Genomic DNA, 19,061 nt, shown 5'->3' on the forward strand with positions numbered 1-19,061 from the left:
AGTGACCAGCCAGGGACACAGACAGCTCCCCCCAGTCCTGTTTTGCTCCCAGATGCTGCAGCAGTTCAGCACCTCCCTGTCTCCAAACCTGTCATGTTAGTGGTCACAATGGAGAATAAGTGCCCACTGGCTCATCTCAAGTCCTGTGCACGCAAGATTTTCCTTCCTTCCACACTGTTCCTCACCTAAAGAGCCTTAAAATGCAGAGCCACGCTGCTTCAGCTTTCAGTCTGTTGACAAATTTAATCATCAAGGCACAGATTGGCTTTTGGGTACACAGAATGAGATTACAGTGGAGAAAACAGTTTTGAACATTCAAATGAAAGTTCAGTTTGATGAGGGCTCTACAGCCCCGAGCTGCCTCAGCTCAGATCCATCCTGCACTGGGATTACTCAGGAATCTCACATGGTTATACAGCCAGGAGACTCTGGTACCACAGATGGACATGATCTAATTTCAAGTGGGAAGACTGTGGAAAAAGAAATTGCAGGACTGGGCTCCTGACACACGTGGTTTCACAGGAGAAAGCAGAAATAGGATAAAAAAATACACCACAACACCCACCCCCCAAGCTCTAACCAAACTTCAGGAAGCAGTGGGAAGGTTTCCCTTTACACACCCGAGGTGGTCAGCAAGGTTACTCCACAGGAGGAGACAGATCACAGCCCATGAGCCTTTTCCAGCTAAGAAGCTTCACAAACAGAGCAAAACCTCCTCCACAGGCATGATTCAGGCTGGTGAGCAGGAATCCCAGCTACCTGCTGGCAGAAACTGGGGGCAGCACTCTCCAGCAGCCCAGAAGGGACCCACCAGCTGCAAATCAGAGCAATGAGAGGCACACAGGGAGCAATGCCAGCAGCAAGAGAAGGGGTAACTCACAGCAATGAGCTGGTAGGAGTTGTTCATCATGGCTATGAGCATGTTCAGCAGCACAACGAGGGAGATGACGTTGTAGGTCCCGAACATCGTGGCCCCAACAAACTCTGTGAACTCGTGCCTGGCTTTCACGTTGGTGACATAGAGATTCAGCAGCCCAAACACAGACCAGAAGAGTGACTGGAGGGTCTCGAAAAGCCTGCAAAGAAAACAGATTTTTTTAGCTGGCAACCTGATGCTGGGGGGTGGAAAATGATCTTCTCCTACACAGATATTGGGAGACACCACGGAGCAGCCACTCAGCACAGCGTTTTATCCCTCCCTGGGGACAGCCTGTGCTCAGCCACAGTGAGCCAGCAGCCAATGCATGTGAGAGCTGCCCCATCAACAGCATTTGCTGTCTGTCCAAGAGCCCAGTCCACATCCTTGTGAGATGCAGCGAGCACAACTTCCCCAGGGAACCCAAGGCTCCCTTTCCCACTCTGCACATTGCAAAGAACAGCCACAATATATTCCATTTAATTAAAATTGCCGTGCTGTGATGCTGCTGCTATCTATAAACTCTCCAGTTTAATCAGTGCCTGCATCATTAACATGTCTGCAGGATAAATGCTCAGGGAACCCAGCCCCAAGCATGACTGCAGCAGTGAGCAGTGCACAACAACAAGGCACCACCAGGTGGGAGCTGGCAGAAACCACAGCACCTGCACCTTTTGCTCTAATTTGCAGTGCTCTGTTTGCTGTACACCTGCCTAAAAACACAGCTCTGTTTGCAGTGCACCTGCCCAAAACTCTGCTCTGTTTGGAACACACCTGCCCAAAACTCTGCTCTGTTTGGAACACACCTGCCCAAAACTCTGCTCTGTTTGGAATGCACCTGCCCAAAATGCTGCTCTGTTTGGAACACACCTGCCCAAAACTCTGCTCTGTTTGGAATGCACCTGCCCAAAACTCTGGGGGCTCTGAGTGGCTGGAGCAGCAGCTCCCACCCACCAGGGGCAGAGTCCCTGGTAAAACCCTGCAACCACAGCTGGGTAATGACTCAGATGAAAGAGAGTCATCACATTAACTCAGCTCAAGAGTTTCTCTTCTTTGGAAGGCTTCCTTCCCTAGATGAACCAGACCTGACCCCACTGAGCTGCTGAGATCATCCCAGGTCTCTCTGCTTCCAGTGACCTTTCCCAGTCACGTCAGACGCGTAATCAGCAATCGAAGTAATTGCTCTATTTGGGCATCTTTGTTTTGGCTTTCCAAAATATGGCATTTATAGTATCCAAAAATGACATTTATATGCCTGTTTAGGAGTTCCCATTTTGGCCTGAGGTCGGCAGATGTTTCCAAATGCAACTACTAGGCACAGCAACATGAATAATTCAGATGCTTTACTTGACATGCCAGGAATCTGTTCTCCCATCATCTCCAGGCATTTGTTCACATGCAATCCCATGCCTTATAGGAGGGTTCTGTTTATACTTTGTGGATGTAGCTTATGTTTTTCACTGGCCAAAATCATAAAGATGCTCCCTCCCAAAAAATCTCCCTCCAAAAAACCTCCCTCCCAAAGCTCAGGCTGTTCATTAGCCTCATTAAATAACCAAGGTAGTAAAATGCAGATTAACCAAAGAATGCCAAGCATTTCTTTTCTAGAAGTGGTGGAGTGCTAGCTGTCTTTTAAAATATTTATAATATTTTTACTATTAACAGGAGAAATACTGCTTGGGCTGCAAGGAACAAGAGAGGCAGGGCTTCTAATCATTGAACTGAAATCAGTTCTAGAAGTGATCAGTGTGTTGTGTGTTGTTCTAGATGCACAAGATTACCCAGGTGTGTAACCTGGGCCCAGACAAAGCAAACAGTCACACATGGGCATGCAGTGCCCTTGGCAAAGACACCAGGTGGTTCCTCAGCTCTGCAGAGCAGTGAGGATGCTGTGAGGTGCTGTGTCCTCAGTGTTTAATGACAGGACAGGTCCACAGCTTCTTTTCACAGCCCGTGTTTCAGGGCTGGCTCACACTACTTTGGAGCTATAAAGAAATAGAGTTTTGGGAATTGTGATTGAGAGGCTCTCATGTCCTGCTGGGTGTATTTTGAATCCTAACAGAAGAATCCAAACAGAAGAATTCTCACAGCTCCACCACTCTCCATGGTGGCTTAGAGAGAGCAAGTGCCCCCTGTGCCACAGGAGCCTGAGCCCAGGGGAATGGCAGAGAGAAGGACACAGCAGGCAGGGAGATGTGACTTCCTCCACCCCTTCCTCCTCTTCCTCACTCTCCTCCCCCTCTTTCAGTTGCCAGCATCGCAGCTATAAACATATTTTCCAATCATCTGCCTAAGCAGCAGGCACTCTGCTTTCTGAGGGATGGCAAGGCCAAAGCAGAAAACCTTAAATTATTCATTACCTCCCCTCATTGCTGTCACAAAGGAATATTACTTTTCCATGATCTGTGTGTGCAATGCAGAAAATTTCCTCGCCAAGAAAATGCTGAAGCCACCCTCTGAGAGTAATGGGAAATAAGGTGCCAGTAAATAGGTGTCACACTTGACACAAGTGCACACACACCAGGGGTGCCCTCTTTGCTCCCCTGGAAGAATTAGAGCTCATTGTGTGAGGCCAGGAATGCTGGTGGGAATCAAAGTGCACTGATTCAGAGCTCTGCAGATTTATTCCTTCATCAGGAATGAGCCATGAGCAAAGTCAGGGTCCCCAGCCCTGGCTGGACTGGCTCCAGCCTCCTTTGCTTTCCCCCCAAAACAATATTTGGATCTGCAGCTGCTCCTTCCCAGCCACTGCCCCATGCTGTGCATCTGCTCCCCAGCCAAATGTCAGCCTGTGCTGGGGGTGTTAATAAAGACCATTTAAACTTTTAAGAACACGTTAAATAAATTTCTTAAGCGAGCCTCAAACAAAAAGTACCTGCAGAGTGTTCTGTCCCCTGCCAGGAGACCTCACTCCTAATGGATCCCCTCCCACTGGGATTTTGTTTTACACAAACCTCTGCCACAAAGGCTGAGCCCCCTCAATTTCCTTTCTGTGCTACATTCCCTTGGCAGGGGGCTCAAATGAATGTTAGGGGGGCAGAAATTGGGGCTTGTATTTAAGCTGATCGACACACGTTCTGCTAAGTGCTTCTTGTATAATTTTTAGCTCCCAAGACATCACACCTTCTTACAGACTTCTGGATGGTTGCTTGCTTGCTTGCTTTGTTTGTTTTTTTTTTTTTCCTGCTGGCCCAATGTTCTTTTCCTTCAGTCAGATCCTGCTGTTGCTTTCTCCACTTACCTGACACAATGAAATCTGTAAAAAACCCGGTGTGCAGTGGTGGCAGGCCCAAACCAGAATGCAGAACTGCACACATCTGTTCACAGCTCCAGAGAAAGGCAGGGTTTGGTACTGGATTTTGTAGGCTTGACCCTTCCTGAGGTAGAGTTTACCCCTTAACACACACTGTGCTTGCCAAACTTTCCTCCCTCTGCTGCTGCATCAATATGGATACAGATCAAAGTATAAATTTGGGATTTAATTCCTTTGCCAGGGCAGCACGACACATTTCTGGGGCACGTGAGGCAACTGAAACAGAAAAAGGTCTGAAATCTTTAATTCTGTTTCTCATTAGCACAGTGCAGGTCCATTCACATCACTCAGACAGAGATGAGTTAATTAATCAAGATGAGAAAATTAACCAAGCCTGTGGTGTTCCTGCTCTGCAGTGGGAAGTGGCACATGGCTGGTGTACCAGGGCCTGCTGCTCCTGAAGGATGGGCTCTATCCCATGAAAATTCCATGTTTCTTTTAGGACAGAGCCCACAGGACAAAGCTGGAACCTCTCCTCTCCCAACCAAGTCATGTGGCCTGAGCCATCATCTGTTTTTGATAAGAGTGCAAATACATCCCAAATCCTTTCTTAATCCCAAACCTTCAGCTGACAGAGGGAGGAGAATTATTGGGCATCATGACAAGTTTTATTTAATTTAGCATAAAGTGGTGGACAACAGTTTTGTTTTGCTTGTTTGCAGGGCGTGGGCCTTTTTCTAGACCGTGCTTTATTTATTTCTCCTGCCATTGTGAGTTAAGTACTGTGCAAGCAGCAAGAACAATCGGGTGGGGGCTGATTATTATAATTATTTCTACTATTAGTAATTAAAACAAATACATCAGCAAGACAATTCATGTCATTTTTCAGCATGTGCTCTCTCTTTCAGCTCTGCCAGATGTCCTCACAGCAATTTCCATGCCAGCATCTCAGCAAAGTACCAGCATTCCCAGCAAAAAAAAAAAAAGATTCTGCTGGGATTTCAGTCTGCAAGGAAATCAGAGAAGCCTGCACCATCACATGTCCATGAAAATGGTCTAGGTGAGATTGTTGTTGTTGCTGCAGGCACATTATTTATTAGTTCCTGTTTTTAACGGGTTTATCCCTTATTGTGTTCATTTCATTCAGGTTCTCCTCCTTTTTTCAAAAATTAGGCAACAACTACTGTGGCAAAATTACATTTCCTTTCTCAAATCTGCTGAAACTGTGCATAGTCATAATGAGATTTAAGTTGCAGGATCATGCAGGGAAACTCCTTGGTCCAGAACTAAAAGGTCTCCTGGTGCCAGACCTCAGTGAGAGTCCTTGTGACGGCAGAGCTCGGCACAATGTCTGCCCCACTTAACTCCCACCTTTCCTGCAGAGCCAACCACCTCACCTGGCATTTGCAAATGAATAACTAAAGGCTCTGTCAGCGCAGTGACAGGCAGCAGGCAAGGGCAGGGGAGGCAGGGGACAGGGGAAGCAGCCTCAGAAGCAGAAAGAGAGGATGTCTTACGTGGAGAAGGCATTGTTCTGTTTCTCACATCGGATCCCCTTGCAGTTGTTGGGTTCCTCCGAGGCACTGGTCTCATAATAAAAATAAAGCTGGTTCAGTCCATTGGCAAAAGCCAGCAGCACCAGGCAGTAGATAAAAAGGAATTTGAGGATGTCTAGCAGCATGCGTCCCAGAGAAATCTGCAGGGGTCCCAGGTGTGAGTTGGCTGTAAACAGGGAGATGAGGCGCAGGGAGCTGAGGATGTTGGATATTGCAAAGAGGGCTTCTGCAATCAGGGTCGGGTGCCACATCTCCCACTCCTCCCGCGGGCGAGAGCCGTTGTACTGGCAGGAAGGAAGGAAGGAACAACAAGGGCATCAAAGTGAGATGAGGTGTAATGACCCCAGAGTCACTCCAAGCTCACACCCCCTGACCCAACCCTTCACAGGTAAATCCTAACCAGGCACTGTGGCACAAAATGGGCTTTTAACTGTCACTGCAAGGAGCCCCTGACGCTGGGAATAATGTGCTCTGACTCCACGATTCAGAAGGCTGAACAATGGCTTTATTAAAGCCATACTATATTACACTAATACTGAATTAAAACTATACTAAAGAGATACTCTACTATATTATACCATACTGTACTGTACTATACTGAAAATACTAAAGAAAAGCCCGTGACTGTCTGAGACAGCCAGGACACAGCTTTGAGTGATTGGCTAATCACTCAAAACCACTTTCACCCGTGTCCAATTAACCAAATCACTTCAGGTAAACAATCTCCCTAACACATTCCACACGTGCAAAAACAGGAGCAGTGAATAGAGACAAGAATTGTTTTCTTTTCTTCTCTGAGGTTCTCACTGCCTTCCCCTGGAAGAATCCTTGGGAAAGTTGTGGCTGCTGCTCTCTGTGAAGTGAGCTGTGGCCACATTTAACCCCTTACACCCCAGCTGCTGTCAGACTCACAGTTGGGATTCAGGACTGAGGCTGACTTGATTAGGGCAGAGATGAAGGTTTAATAATGTTTTTTTAATGAATTCTGCCAACTACGCTGTGACCCCCTGGTGGTGAGAGATGTGGGACCAGGTTTTCTTTAGAGGCTTTGGGTATGTTGGCTGTTCTTAGCCTAAGCTGAAAAATCTGAAAAATTATGATTTTTTTTAAAATTTGTTTTACTTTTGAGTTCACAGTCTGTGGGTTCCTTGTGTCCATGGCTTCATACACAACCTCCTTCTCTTTCAACATTTAAAGGGGTTCAGATTTTAGCATGTCCCAGATGTAAATTTCCAATTACTTTTGTTCTTCTTCCTCCTAAATATGACTGCACATTATAAACACTGCACATTCCAGGAACAATGGGAGGCAGGGAGAAGGAAGGGAAGAAGAAAAGCAGTGAACTATTGGATGCTTTCCTTCCCATGTAATCTCAAAAAAAAAAAAAAAAAAGAAAGAAAAAAAAAGGAGCAGGCAGCCCAGAACCAAAAGGCTTTTTTCGTATTAATTTTCTTATTAGTTAATTTGTCATGGCAATTTTAGGAGAGTTGCTAAAGCAGAGGTCTTAATTACAGCTGAAACACTGGGTACAGTTGAGTGCATCAATTACAACATTAACTGGGTTTGTAATGTAGCTGTAAAAGCAGAAGCATTTTCTGAGCAAAGTGCAGGCAGATGTGAACAGGTACCACAAAAGATTGGTTCTGTAAAATGTAACTGCTCTGGTTCTGTGAAATGTAAAAATGTAACTGCTCTGGCTTAACGACAGTGGCACAGGAATGGAGTCAAAGACATTTAGCATCAAGGAATAATTGTCCTTTTAACATTTGTCTCCGCTCATTTAGCATGCATAAAAAAGCAGAACTGCACTCAGGATAACACAGCTAAAACCATAACCAGCGTGTTTAGGGCTCCTAAAATAATTCAGGTACCTCTGAAAAGGAAATGGTACCAATATCACACTGACAGGACGAGATTGCAGAGTTTTTCTATTTAAATCTGAAGGTCCAATACACAAACTCCAGTGTATTCAAGGGCTCAGCAAAAAGCAGGTTGATATTTCAAACTCTCCCTCTGTATGAAGGAGATGAGACATGATACAAAGGCATTTCAGCATGACCTCGGATTGCTTCTGACATTTCCAAACTGTTCTTTATTACATGAACAGCATGGCCTCAGCCTGTTAACTTGATTTGAAGATGGGTCTTCAAATGCCCACAAACAGGCAGAGAGGTGAACTTTTTGTGGATATCCAGCAGTGGGGGTGGGTGGGAGGGATTGGAAAGCAGATTTGCTTCTGGACTGCAGATTTGCACAGCTATTCCCAATTCTCTTTTGCAGGCTGGCTGGACACAGCAGCCCAGGGCTCTCTCCTAAGGTTTAGCACAGATTGCACATAAATGGGAAAAATACCTTTTTTTAAGGTATTAATATTTTAAAGGTATTTAATATTTTAAAATATCGCTTTAAAAAGAGGTGTGGGACACTATTCTGTGCAATATTTAAAGCAATAAATAAATAAAGCAATAAATAAAGCAATATTTAGGCCATTAAGGTCACATTTTGGCCCTTTATGAACTGATGGTATCTCCTCGCTTTGCAAATAGCATCTTCAGGGCATCTTCTGTTACCTGGCACCACAGGTAACAGAAAACCAGCAGATTTCAGAGTTATCTAATGAAGCTGGGTGTCTGGGAAGGCTGGAGTAGTTTGGTTTGGTGTCTGTTCAAAAGATGAAACACAGCAGAGATGTACAGAGAATAGTACAAATAAATTACACCATGCTGTCACATTTACCTTTCCTCATTACACGATAATTCAATGCAGCAAAGAGAAACTGATTAAGAAAGTATTTCTACCCTATAATTAGCCTGAAGATTCCATTGGTATCAGACAATATTAGAGCCAGGTCTTGGAACCAGTCAAATCAAGGGGAAAAAAAAAATGTTTTCACGTAAAAACAAGGATGGAAAGCATTTAGTGTCAGTATGCAATTTATTTTTTCTGCTATTTGGCAGAAAGTTAAATGTCCATGTAAACCTTTGAAGTTCTAAGAAGTGTTAGAATATGGTATATTGGCATATATCCCAGCCTCTTCCAGCTCAGGGCTGTTCTATAAATAACAAACCATGTTGCAAAATGTTTTGAAGCCATTATCAGCATTATAAACCCTCACACTGCAGAGCACGCTGCAGCCCCTGAGTGACACAGGGAACTTGTGGGACCACGTGTTCAGAAGATTTTCTGCACCTCTCAGAATTGCCTGGCACTGGCCCTCACCAGGAGCTGACCCGAGATGGGGCAGGTTTAACCCAAGCAGGTTTGATCTGGGCTCAGCCAGATCTGTTCCTGCCAGCCCTCCTTTGTCTGCTGGCCCGTGGGGTTTGGGGTTGAGCTGCACGTTTCTGTGGCTCTCACAGGGAGCACAAACAGAGCTGCACCTCCTCTGGAGCTGTGCTTTGGCTGGGAGTTTACATCCCACAGTGTGACTGCACAACCCCTGGATGCACGGCTCCTCTAGTAAGCTGTGTGAGGAAGAACCAGATTGGTAACATTTTAAGTGCTGTCTGTGCATTTTACCATTTCCAGGGTTTTTTTTTTGTTTGTTTATTTGGTTTTTTTGTTTGTTTTGTTTTTTGGTTTGTGGGGTTTTTTTGTTGGTTTTTGTTTGTTTGTTTTGTTGGTTTTTTTTTTGTATTGCTTGTGATTTAAAGACCAACCTTTCAAGTCTGTAATTTCCTCCCTGGTTCTGAATGTTGGGAGAATAAAAGACATAATCTGTTCCTGCTTTGATGCTGTTACAGAGCTGCCTCTTCAGGGAGCAGCAACCAGTTTAAAAGCTTTTCCCTTTGAAAATCTGACTCACCACACTGCAGCCTTCAGGATTTAACAAAGGCCCCATAGCAGGGCTGTTTGCATTCTGGAGCCAGTGGGCTTGGGGAAATGTTCTCCTCTCTCCCCCTCTGCCTGCTGGCCAGGACTAAACAAGGCTGCTCTGGGAAGGGCTTGTCCTGCTTACTGGGAGCTGGGCTGCCAGAGGTGGAGACCTTGCAAAGCTGGGAAGAGCAGGGGTGGCCAGGGAGCAGATCCCAGCTGCTTGATTTACACCTGAGTAATTTCACTGACTGCAGTGAAGCTGCTGCTGATTCATACCAGGGGAAGAACTAGGCCAAGCACGAAGCTCCAGCTGAAGCCAAAGAGAGCTGTTGCATAAGGAATTTTACTTTTGTGTCTTGTCTTTGAAAAAGGGAGACAGAAGGAAAGTGCTTCAGGCCATCCCCTGGCTTCAAACCCCGTGCATATGCTAATTTGGAGCATCAGAAGTTGATAAATGTGCAAGGTGCTTTTGAGGATGAGCTCTGATGTGGGCTCTCACCCCAAATGGAACATGACAGGGAAGAACCTAGAGGGTGTTAAAGCCCCAGCTTGCTCCTTTGTCATTCCCCTGCCCACAGGTTACACACAGAAGAGCGAGCTGACCCCTTTATATCAGATTATCAGAGAGAAGCCTCCCAATAACAGCCTTGTCTTCTCAGTAGACCTGTCACAAACTTCTGATCGCTAATCTCCAGATCTGTAGGATCATACAGATGATAAAGCTTGGCTCTAGAAGTTTTCAGGTAACCCTGTTCTTGTTTTGCCTTTACCATTTCATTTAAAAGCGTTGTTTTCACTATGCACTGTTGAAGGAGGTCCAGTGCCAGCACAGAAAACCAAGTGCCTTGGCAACTGAGTAGCTGCAAAAAGCACAGAAAGTGGAGAAATTTCTCCCCAGTGCCTAAACAATCTATTTAACTTTTAATTAAAGAGTCGGAATGAGCAGGATGTTCATTCTCCAAACAAAATAGCTTTCCAGGTGAATTTTCAAGATTGGACTGCTTGAAAAGCTGCTATTTTCTTTGCTTTGTGATTTTGATTTGAACAGTTTGTACCCTGTGTACCACAGCTCTCACCAGCACATTACAAATTCCCTCTCCCAAGTCACCGTACCTTGACATAGGCAACAATTTTAAGGGAGATAGTTGCAAGATAGAGGGAGTTCATTGCAAAATCCATCAGATTCCACCAGTCATGCACGTACTCATTGAATCCACCATCCCACATTTCCTTGATTTCTCCCCAGATGAAACCTGCAGAAAGAGAGGGAGTCCATTACCACGCCAAGGCGTTATTTGCCATTAAAACTCCGTGTATATACATATGATGTACCAAGAGACAATTTGAAATTAACAGCTTGGAAAAAATGCCTCATCCCTCCTGCCTTCCACAAAGTACAATGCTGCTGATTATGAGACATTTTACAAGTCTGTGGGGAATGCAGTCTGGAGAGAGCTGAAAAAGACCTTGGTTTCCTACCCAGGGCTCCAGATATGCACATGAGGAGACTGCCTGAAACACATGTTATTTATAACCAGGACGAGTGAATTGGCTCAGCTGAAATTTGTTCTACGTGAATAAACTCTTCAAGCAGCTGTATCTGGTGTAGGTCCTCATAGACTGTCTGCTCTCACAGACACTGTGAGCAATTCATTGCTCTGTTGGACAGCACTGATTTTCCCTGACTTTCTCTAGCAGCACCAGAACCAGGTTCTGCACGCCAGCACAGCTCCTCCCTGACCTGGAAATATCACCCCAAAGAAGGAAGCAGTGGATCCATTCTCTGCTCAGCCACTGCACTGATGCATCTTGCTGCAGAAAGAGCCCACAGGGATCATTTGTGAGGAAAGGTAAGACTCAGCAGGAAGCAGGGCACTGCAGCCTGGCAGTGATTCACCTCGTGTCAGATATGGCTCTGGGGCTTGTGAGCTGTTTGTTCCCAAGGATACGGCCAGAGCCCATCATGCCAACCCTGAAATGCCTCCTGGTGATCATTCCTGGCACCTGCTAATGCTCACTAGGCCTCCCTGCAGCTGAAAGGGTGAAGGGCAGCTTCTGAAATTCAGCACCAGACTGCTGAACCCACCTGGCACAGTTCTGATAAGTAACTTTTATGTCCTCTCTTGCAGAACTGTTCAAGTATTTCTGAAAACCCAAGTCCCATCAGAAAGCAAATGGCAGCTCCTTCATGCCCTGGATCATTCTGAAAAATGTCTTTAGAGCCCCAGGTATTTTGAATTACCCACTTGACATTATCCTTGAATGAAAACTGGAAATGTGTGAAGAGGACACAAAACAAAACAAAACAAAACAAAGTACACCTCCAGGTGCATTGCCAGTAGAATTACCCAAACTGCTGCCCCTGCCTAACCACAGCACATTGCAGTGGTCACTGATGTGCTGCTTCCAACTCAACCTTGAGGACCTGGATGTCCAATCTGAAGAGCAGCAAAGCTTCAATGAACTGCTGCACGCCCCCAAATATCAATCTGAGCTGCTCAGCTGCCAGCCAGCAGGTCAGTGGCCACACAAGCACAATGTCAGGGCCAGCCAGGTAATCCCATTACAGCTGCCTCCACGTCTCTGCATGCACACAAACCCATAAAATAAAATAAATCAATGGAGAGGAGCCTGTTGAAGAACTCATACACTGTATTTAAAGTGAGTTATCCTTGCTGGTTACTATAGCTACAGCAATGCTGTGTGTGCCTGCTCTCTCTCCTTCTATAGTGGAAAATATTTTGTAAGTAATAACCTTTAATCTGGTGAAACTGTTCTAATTTCTCTATTTAATAAACAGTCATACAATATCTCTATTTATCTGAAACAAAGGAACTCAAGAACAGACAGCTGTAAGAAAGGTTTTTTGAAGGGATTGTGCTTTTGAAAGGTTTTTTAAAATGGATTATCTTTCTTTCATCTGCAAATCAATTTTACTGAAATGCCTACCATTTCCCTCAATTTTAACCATGAATTTAAAGATAAAGTGACTATATGACCTAAGCTCAGAAAAGACATTTAACCCCCTGAGCTTACTCTGAAGGTTCTACCAACACCTCCATTTGAGTGCATAAATCAGCTCCACCAGATAATGAGGCTGCTGGTGGAAGAGCAAAGAGCACAGTGCCCTGGGCCACCCACCACCCAGAGGGATTTGTGAACATGTCTGCAACTCCAACTTCCCTTCCTCGTTTCCCATCAGCAGTTTTGGGTTTGTTCAGCACAGAGCCAGCCTGACCCAGAACCACCACAGAAACAAGGAGCAGAGTCCTGGTGTCACCAGGACGGGGAGCCAGAAAGGTGTGGAGAAGCAGGAGAGCCAGAAAGGTGTGGGGAAGCAGGAGAAAGGTGTGGAAACCACTGCCCACGAGCAAAGTGCCTGGTGACATTCCCAGCTCCCAGGGGTGCCACGTGCTGGTGGCACACCGGGGATGTGGGAGCTGATCAGGATCCTGATGGAGCTCACTCTGGAAGGGCAAACAGTCCTCTCTCATCAAAAACACACCCACCTGGCTTCTCTGTTCTTCTCCCACCTCATCCCACCGCAGTGCCTCACCTGAGCATCCTCAGCACACAGACACCTCCTCCTCTGCCCAGCTCGGGCTGCCCCAGCCAGACAGGAAGGAGAGCCTCACATGGAACTTCAGACAATCAACACTCCTCCTCCTCCTGCTGATATCAGAGCACTGGATGCTGATGTGGCCAGTGATTATCAGCAGAGAGTGAGCCTTATCCTCCCTCTCCTGCATTCCTGCAGCTCATCTGGGAGGAATAAGCCAGGCTGGGAGCAGCTCAGGGAGCAGGGGTGGCAAAGCCAGGCTCTGGGCACTGCCTGTCCCTGCAGCAGGCACAGGACAGAGCCAGCAGCAGCAGGGACACTGTGTGTGACCCAGGAGCTCTTCCCAAGCTGCTCCTCTGCTCTCACCCAGCGTGGGGAGGCAGGAGGGAGTGCACCATGCATCTGCTGTGCTCACTGGGGTCACGGCCAGGGGCACATCAGGTGGCACAGAGCAGCCCCGGGCCAACAGGAGCTGCTGCTCCAGGAAGAGCCCAGCTGTTCTGTGCAGCTCCTGCCAGATGTCTGCACATGCTGGGCCTGGGAGGAGCCCCACACAGCTGCTGTGGGTGCGAGTCAGGCCCTGGAGCTCAGTGCTCCTGCTGTGGGATTTATGGGATGTGCCTAGAACCCAGGGCAGGATGGGGTGTGGGATTTACGGGATGTACCAAGAACCCAGGGCAGGATTGGGTGTGGGATTTATGGGATGTACCTAGAACCCAGGGCAGGACCGGGTGTGGGATTTACAGGATCAGGTGTGGGATTTACCTAGAACCCAGGACTGGGTGTGGGATTTATGGGATGTGCCTAGAACCCAGGGCAGGATGGGGTGTGGGATTTACGGGATGTACCAAGAACCCAGGGCAGGACTGGGTATGTGATGTACCAAGAACCCAGAGCAGGATTGGGTGTGGGATTTATGGATTGGTTGTGGGATTTACCTAGAACTCAGAGCGGGACTGGGTGTGGGACTTATGGGATGTACCTAGAACCCAGGGTAGGATTGGGTCTGGGATTTACAGGACTGGGTGTGGGATGTACCTAGAACCCAGGGCAGGATCATCCACTCCACGATGGTGGGAGGTGGCCCCTGCATGTGGAGGTCAGTCCTGACGATGTGCTGCGACGCCAGCAGGAGCATGAACAGGAAGGTCAGGTAGGAGCCAGTGTGGCAGATAAACTTGATAAATGGCTTTTTAATGAACAGTCCCAGCCTGCTCTTGGGTGCAATCAGGTATGCCACGGATAGCACGGGGAACAGCAGTCCAATGGTGACACAGGTCAGGAGTTTCACTGCCCAGTGTTTCCTCCTCCATCCTGGAAAGCCGTCGTACCACAGCGTTGCTAGCAGCTGCTGGCAGTTTGGCTGAGCAACAAACTGGGGAGGAAGAAACAAAGAAAAAATATTAAATTATTACTGACTGGTACTCTGCATGCACTCCCCCTCACTTATGTGTTAGAGGCCCCTCAGATTACTTTTGGGGCCAGCTATGGGCTGGAAAAACATATTTTGGAGATAAAAGGGAAAAAGGAGGGAAGTTCCACTCCTCTTTTTGTATGTAGGATTTAAGATCCCTTCTCATGGAAGCAATGTTTTTCTACTTGCAGCATCTCTCTGCAGATCAGCCACTCACCACACAGCCAGCCTGGTGCCAGAGCAGCACCAGGAGGATTACTACAAGCTGTTTCTCTCCCCATGTGCTGGAGCACGTTCCCTCTCGCAATGTTTCAGATTCCGACCGCCTGGAACAAGTCACTGTCAGCATCCTCAAGAAGTGACTCAAGGATGAGGCAGGAGGGAAAAGGTGCAAAGCTCTGAGAGAGGGTGTGAGAGGGAGAACGTCTGCAAAGTGTGTGTGTGGGCTGGGCTGGCATGAGACAGCCAAGGGCAGCAAGAGGTGTGCCCAGGTGACACCTGGTGGGAAGCAGGACAGCACTTTGGGAACCCCCCCCGGCTGCTCAGCCAGGGAGGGGCTCTGAAACAAGGGATTAAGGGAGACCAAAAGGAATCCAAGTGACATTTGCCAGTTTGCTTTCACTCTGTGAAAAACAGCATTGTGATGGTGATTTTGTGCATCTCACCCACCCACACCACACGGGCTCAGGGTGCAACTCCTTCATCCCAAACAGCCTCTGGGATTTCAAACCAAGCCGTGGTATTCCTGCTCAGTGCCAGAAGGCTTCCTGTTCCTGATCATACCTGGACAGCCCCATGGCTTTCAAGCCTTTCCAGACCCAGAACTAACCAAAGATGTCTGCAAGACCAAGACAACGCTGATTTTCTTAAAAAATCTTTAGCCCACTCCCAAATCTTTCAAATACACGGCAGAAACTGCCCAGTGTTGGGAGGACTTCTAAGCACAGTTCTCAGAGTGCTCTAAACAAGCAGAGCTCTGTCATTGCCATGTTCAAAATGACTAAACCAAGGTCAAACAAAAGGATAAATTAGTTGCTCGTTCTGATGAAGTCATTCACTTCTCTAAGTATTTTTAGATTTTGGGAATATATTTTATATGTCTTAACAGGCTGTTTACATCAGAATCAGACCATTTTTGGACTGGGTAGCTCAAATCTATGGAATGACCCAAACTAGCACTGCAAATAAGCTCTCCAAAGGGAACTATCTGGCATTTATGAAGCTGGATTTTGATGTGTTATTACAACAATAAGCTTCTGATTACTTCTGCATTGGCACATAACTGGAGACACTCTGCTCCAGAGGGCTTGGGAAAATAGTATCAGAAGAGTGTGTGATTTGGAATCAACCAGCACATGCAGCAGCTGAAAATGGGCCATAGCTCACGGGGTGATGGTCTCCAGAAAAAGCCAAGACCTGCTGCTCGCAGTGATGAGAAAATATCATTGTGAAATTCCATATATGGGGACATGAAGCCACAGAATCCCAGGATGGTTTGGGTTGGGAGGGACCTTAAAGCTCATCTTATTTCCACCCCACACCTCCCACCGTCCCAGGCTGCCCAAAGCCCCATCCAGCCTGGCCTGGGACACTAGCAGGGATCCAGGGGCAGCCACAGCTGCTCTGGACAGGTAAGAGAAACAATTCCACAGCAACTGGAAAACTGCCAAGCAGTGATTGGTGTCTGGCTGTGTTTCCACTCTGATTTCAGAAGGGTCAGCGCTTTGTGTTTAAAACCTGGAAGAAGCAGAAAGTTGCACTGCTCTGTTTTCTCAGGAGCTGTTCTGCAGTGACTCACAGGGCAAGAGATGCTGCTGCTTCTCTGAGATGAGGCACAACTTTTCCTTTTTTTCTAATCTTTTTTTTTTGAGGGAGAAAATGTTATAAACACATTTTCTCTTTATCACATATGATGGAAGGCTCTGAGGGGAGAATAAAACTGTTTTTCCCTTGAGTCAAAGTCAAAGTCATTTGAGAAATCAAATGACTGTATGTTCCTCTGGTTGCTGTGCAACTTGCAAGCATCTTAAAAGTGCCTCTTCTCTGCCTAATAGCTCATTTCTAAAATCTGCTTTCTCAGTTGTATCTGATGTTAGTTCTTCAAATGGAGACAAATTCACACATCATGAAAGAGCAGCTTTAAAGAGCAGATTGGCAAAAGGGAATGGAAATGGAAAAAGCCATTAAATTTTCCAATCAAGCTGATCCCAACCTCAATGAAAATTGCCCAAGGGAAATTTAAGCACACCACACAAAGAGACTCCCTAATGTCATAAACCACCAAATGCTGTGTTTATTAAAGGTGAGGCCAAGCACTTACCAAAGTTGACTTTTACTAACTTGTATTAGTCCAACTTATTAACCACAGATTTAAAATCAGTAAGCACTGATGCTTTTATCTCCAGTAGTGCAGTTGGCCAAAAAACAAAGCAACACTGGAATTCTGAATTTTAATGAAGAAGCAAAGCAAGCCACTAGTGTGCTGCCTAAAGAATTTATTGGGTTTTGGTGAGTTTGTTTCTAGGCGCTGTTAACTAAACTAAACCCCCAAATTCATTCACCAGACTAAACCATTGAATGCTCAACTTATTAGAGATTGTCTGGGAGTCATAGTGCTAAATAAATGCACACAAAATACAAAAGTATATTCTTTTAGGTGTGAAGTACCCTGAAGTTCTGATAATACTGTGGAACTTTTGTTATCCTCCATAATTTCAAATTTCTCCATAAAGTTAAGGAAAATTCTACTTTGCAGATAGCAGAGCAGAGAACTTGGAAAAGCAACTTGACATCCACAGCACAGCTTTTACCAAGGCTTTTCCTGAGCAAAAGTTAATTTTCCAAATGTGTTTTTTTCAAAGCCTTTTATGTGTCACAGCCTGAAACAGTGCCTGTGTACATCACAGCCTTTTATCATGTCACACGAAGGTACCGTGTGTGACAGCATTTGGCATCAGTCAAAGTTTCTGCACAACAAAAAGCAGGAAAAAACCTGCATTTTGTCCCAGTTTTGTGGATGGGCCAGAGTCACAGGTAGATGCTCTGCACCAGAAGCTCTGCTAAGAGAACACATGCCTATCAAACACCATTTCTCCAACACCTGACAAGCACTTTATCCAAGGACTGCTGCATTACAGGAGCCTCCAGTCTCTACCACAAGCAGCAGCCCAAGGCATCACCCCACAGACAGGATGGAGAATGTTCTGACAGCTGCACCAGTGGAAAGAAATGTCCCCAAGAGGTGGCAATAATCCTCAGCTCAGTGCATGCAGGAACTGAACAACTGATGCTGTGCTGGTTTTGGCTGGGCTAGAGTTAATTCTCCTCAAAGCAGCTGGGTTTGGTTCTGTGCTGGGAGCAGGGCTGATAACCCAGGCATGTTTGAGCTCTCCCTGAGCAGGGATTGCACACAGCCAGGGCCTGTCCTGCTCCTCACCCTCACCCCTGAGGAGCTGGGGGGCACAGCCAGGACAGCTGATCCCAGCTGACCCCAGGGACATCCCAGACCTTATGGCATCACCCTCAGCACTCAAAGCTGGGGGAGAAGGAGGAGGGGGAACATTCTGAGTTTGTCTTCCCAAGTCACTGTGACAGGGATGGAGCCCTGGGGATGGCTGAGCTCCTGCCTGCCCATGGGACACAGTGAATGAATTCCTGCCTTTGCTCTGCCTGCACACATGGCTTTTGCTGCACCTGTTCAAACTGTCTTTATCTCAGCCCACGGCTTTTCTCACTCTGCTCTTCCAGTTCTCTCCCCCATCCCACGGCAGGAGGGGGCGATGGCTCCTGGGGCTGAGCTGCTGCCTGGGGTTAAACCACCACAGAAGCACCAAAGCCTGTGGTTGTACAAAACACTGCCCAGGGTGGTCCCCACCTGCAGATGCATTTCTGGAGGAGCTAATCCCAAAAACAACCTCCTTGTTACCTGTTGAGCAAAACCCATCCCTAGGTGAAGATACAGTTCACAGGGAGATAAGATGCAACTCAGAGCCCCTCCTTGTGGGCACAACACCCCTGTGATACCTGTGAGCAAGGGGCTCAGTTTCCTGGCTTTTGAAAATGGGGATAAATATCTTTTCCTTTCCAAGAAATGAGATCAGCAACTCCAGTCATAGCTGGGAAGCACTCTAGAGATTACTGCAGTACAAAGTCTTTTATATTCTCTTCTTCTTCTTCTCTCAGCCTTGCCAGGGTCTTTGTGTAACATTTGGCTTGCAGGTGGATTGTGCTATTAGAGAATTTCATTTTCAATGTTCATCACGCTCATTGCCACCTAATCCTATACCAAGGGGGACATTTTTAAGGGGGAAAAAAGCAACTGCTGGATGGAGTGTCTTTTCCTTAATAACTAATCTTTACTGGTATTTTAAAGTCACCTAAATTCCACTTCTCAGGAATTAAATGCTTTCTGCATGCTGTCAAACACAGAAATCATGTTCCACCCCCCTCCCCTCATCTATGGGGAAATCCCTGATCTCTCGCAGTCATAAGTAATTTAGGATCAGACACAGATGGGTTGAGATGTGAATGCCTCAGGGAGCATCTGA

General features: G+C 46.5%; 1 protein-coding gene across 1 annotated transcript in view; it reads right to left on the reverse strand.

Moving 5' to 3' along the window:
* Positions 1–19,061, reverse strand: part of TRPC5 (transient receptor potential cation channel subfamily C member 5) — a 67,698-nt gene that overhangs the window by 21,128 nt on the left and 27,509 nt on the right. Inside the window, exons 3-6 of the mRNA XM_009090304.4 lie at positions 14,139–14,475; positions 10,655–10,794; positions 5,687–6,009; positions 881–1,076 (exon numbers count right to left, since the gene is read on the reverse strand). Coding sequence (XP_009088552.1) covers positions 881–1,076; positions 5,687–6,009; positions 10,655–10,794; positions 14,139–14,475 — 996 coding nt within the window. The remainder of the gene's footprint in view (positions 1–880; positions 1,077–5,686; positions 6,010–10,654; positions 10,795–14,138; positions 14,476–19,061) is intronic.

The sequence above is a fragment of the Serinus canaria genome, chromosome 4A, assembly GCF_022539315.1.
Source record: "Serinus canaria isolate serCan28SL12 chromosome 4A, serCan2020, whole genome shotgun sequence".
NCBI classification, from domain to species: Eukaryota; Metazoa; Chordata; class Aves; order Passeriformes; family Fringillidae; genus Serinus; species Serinus canaria.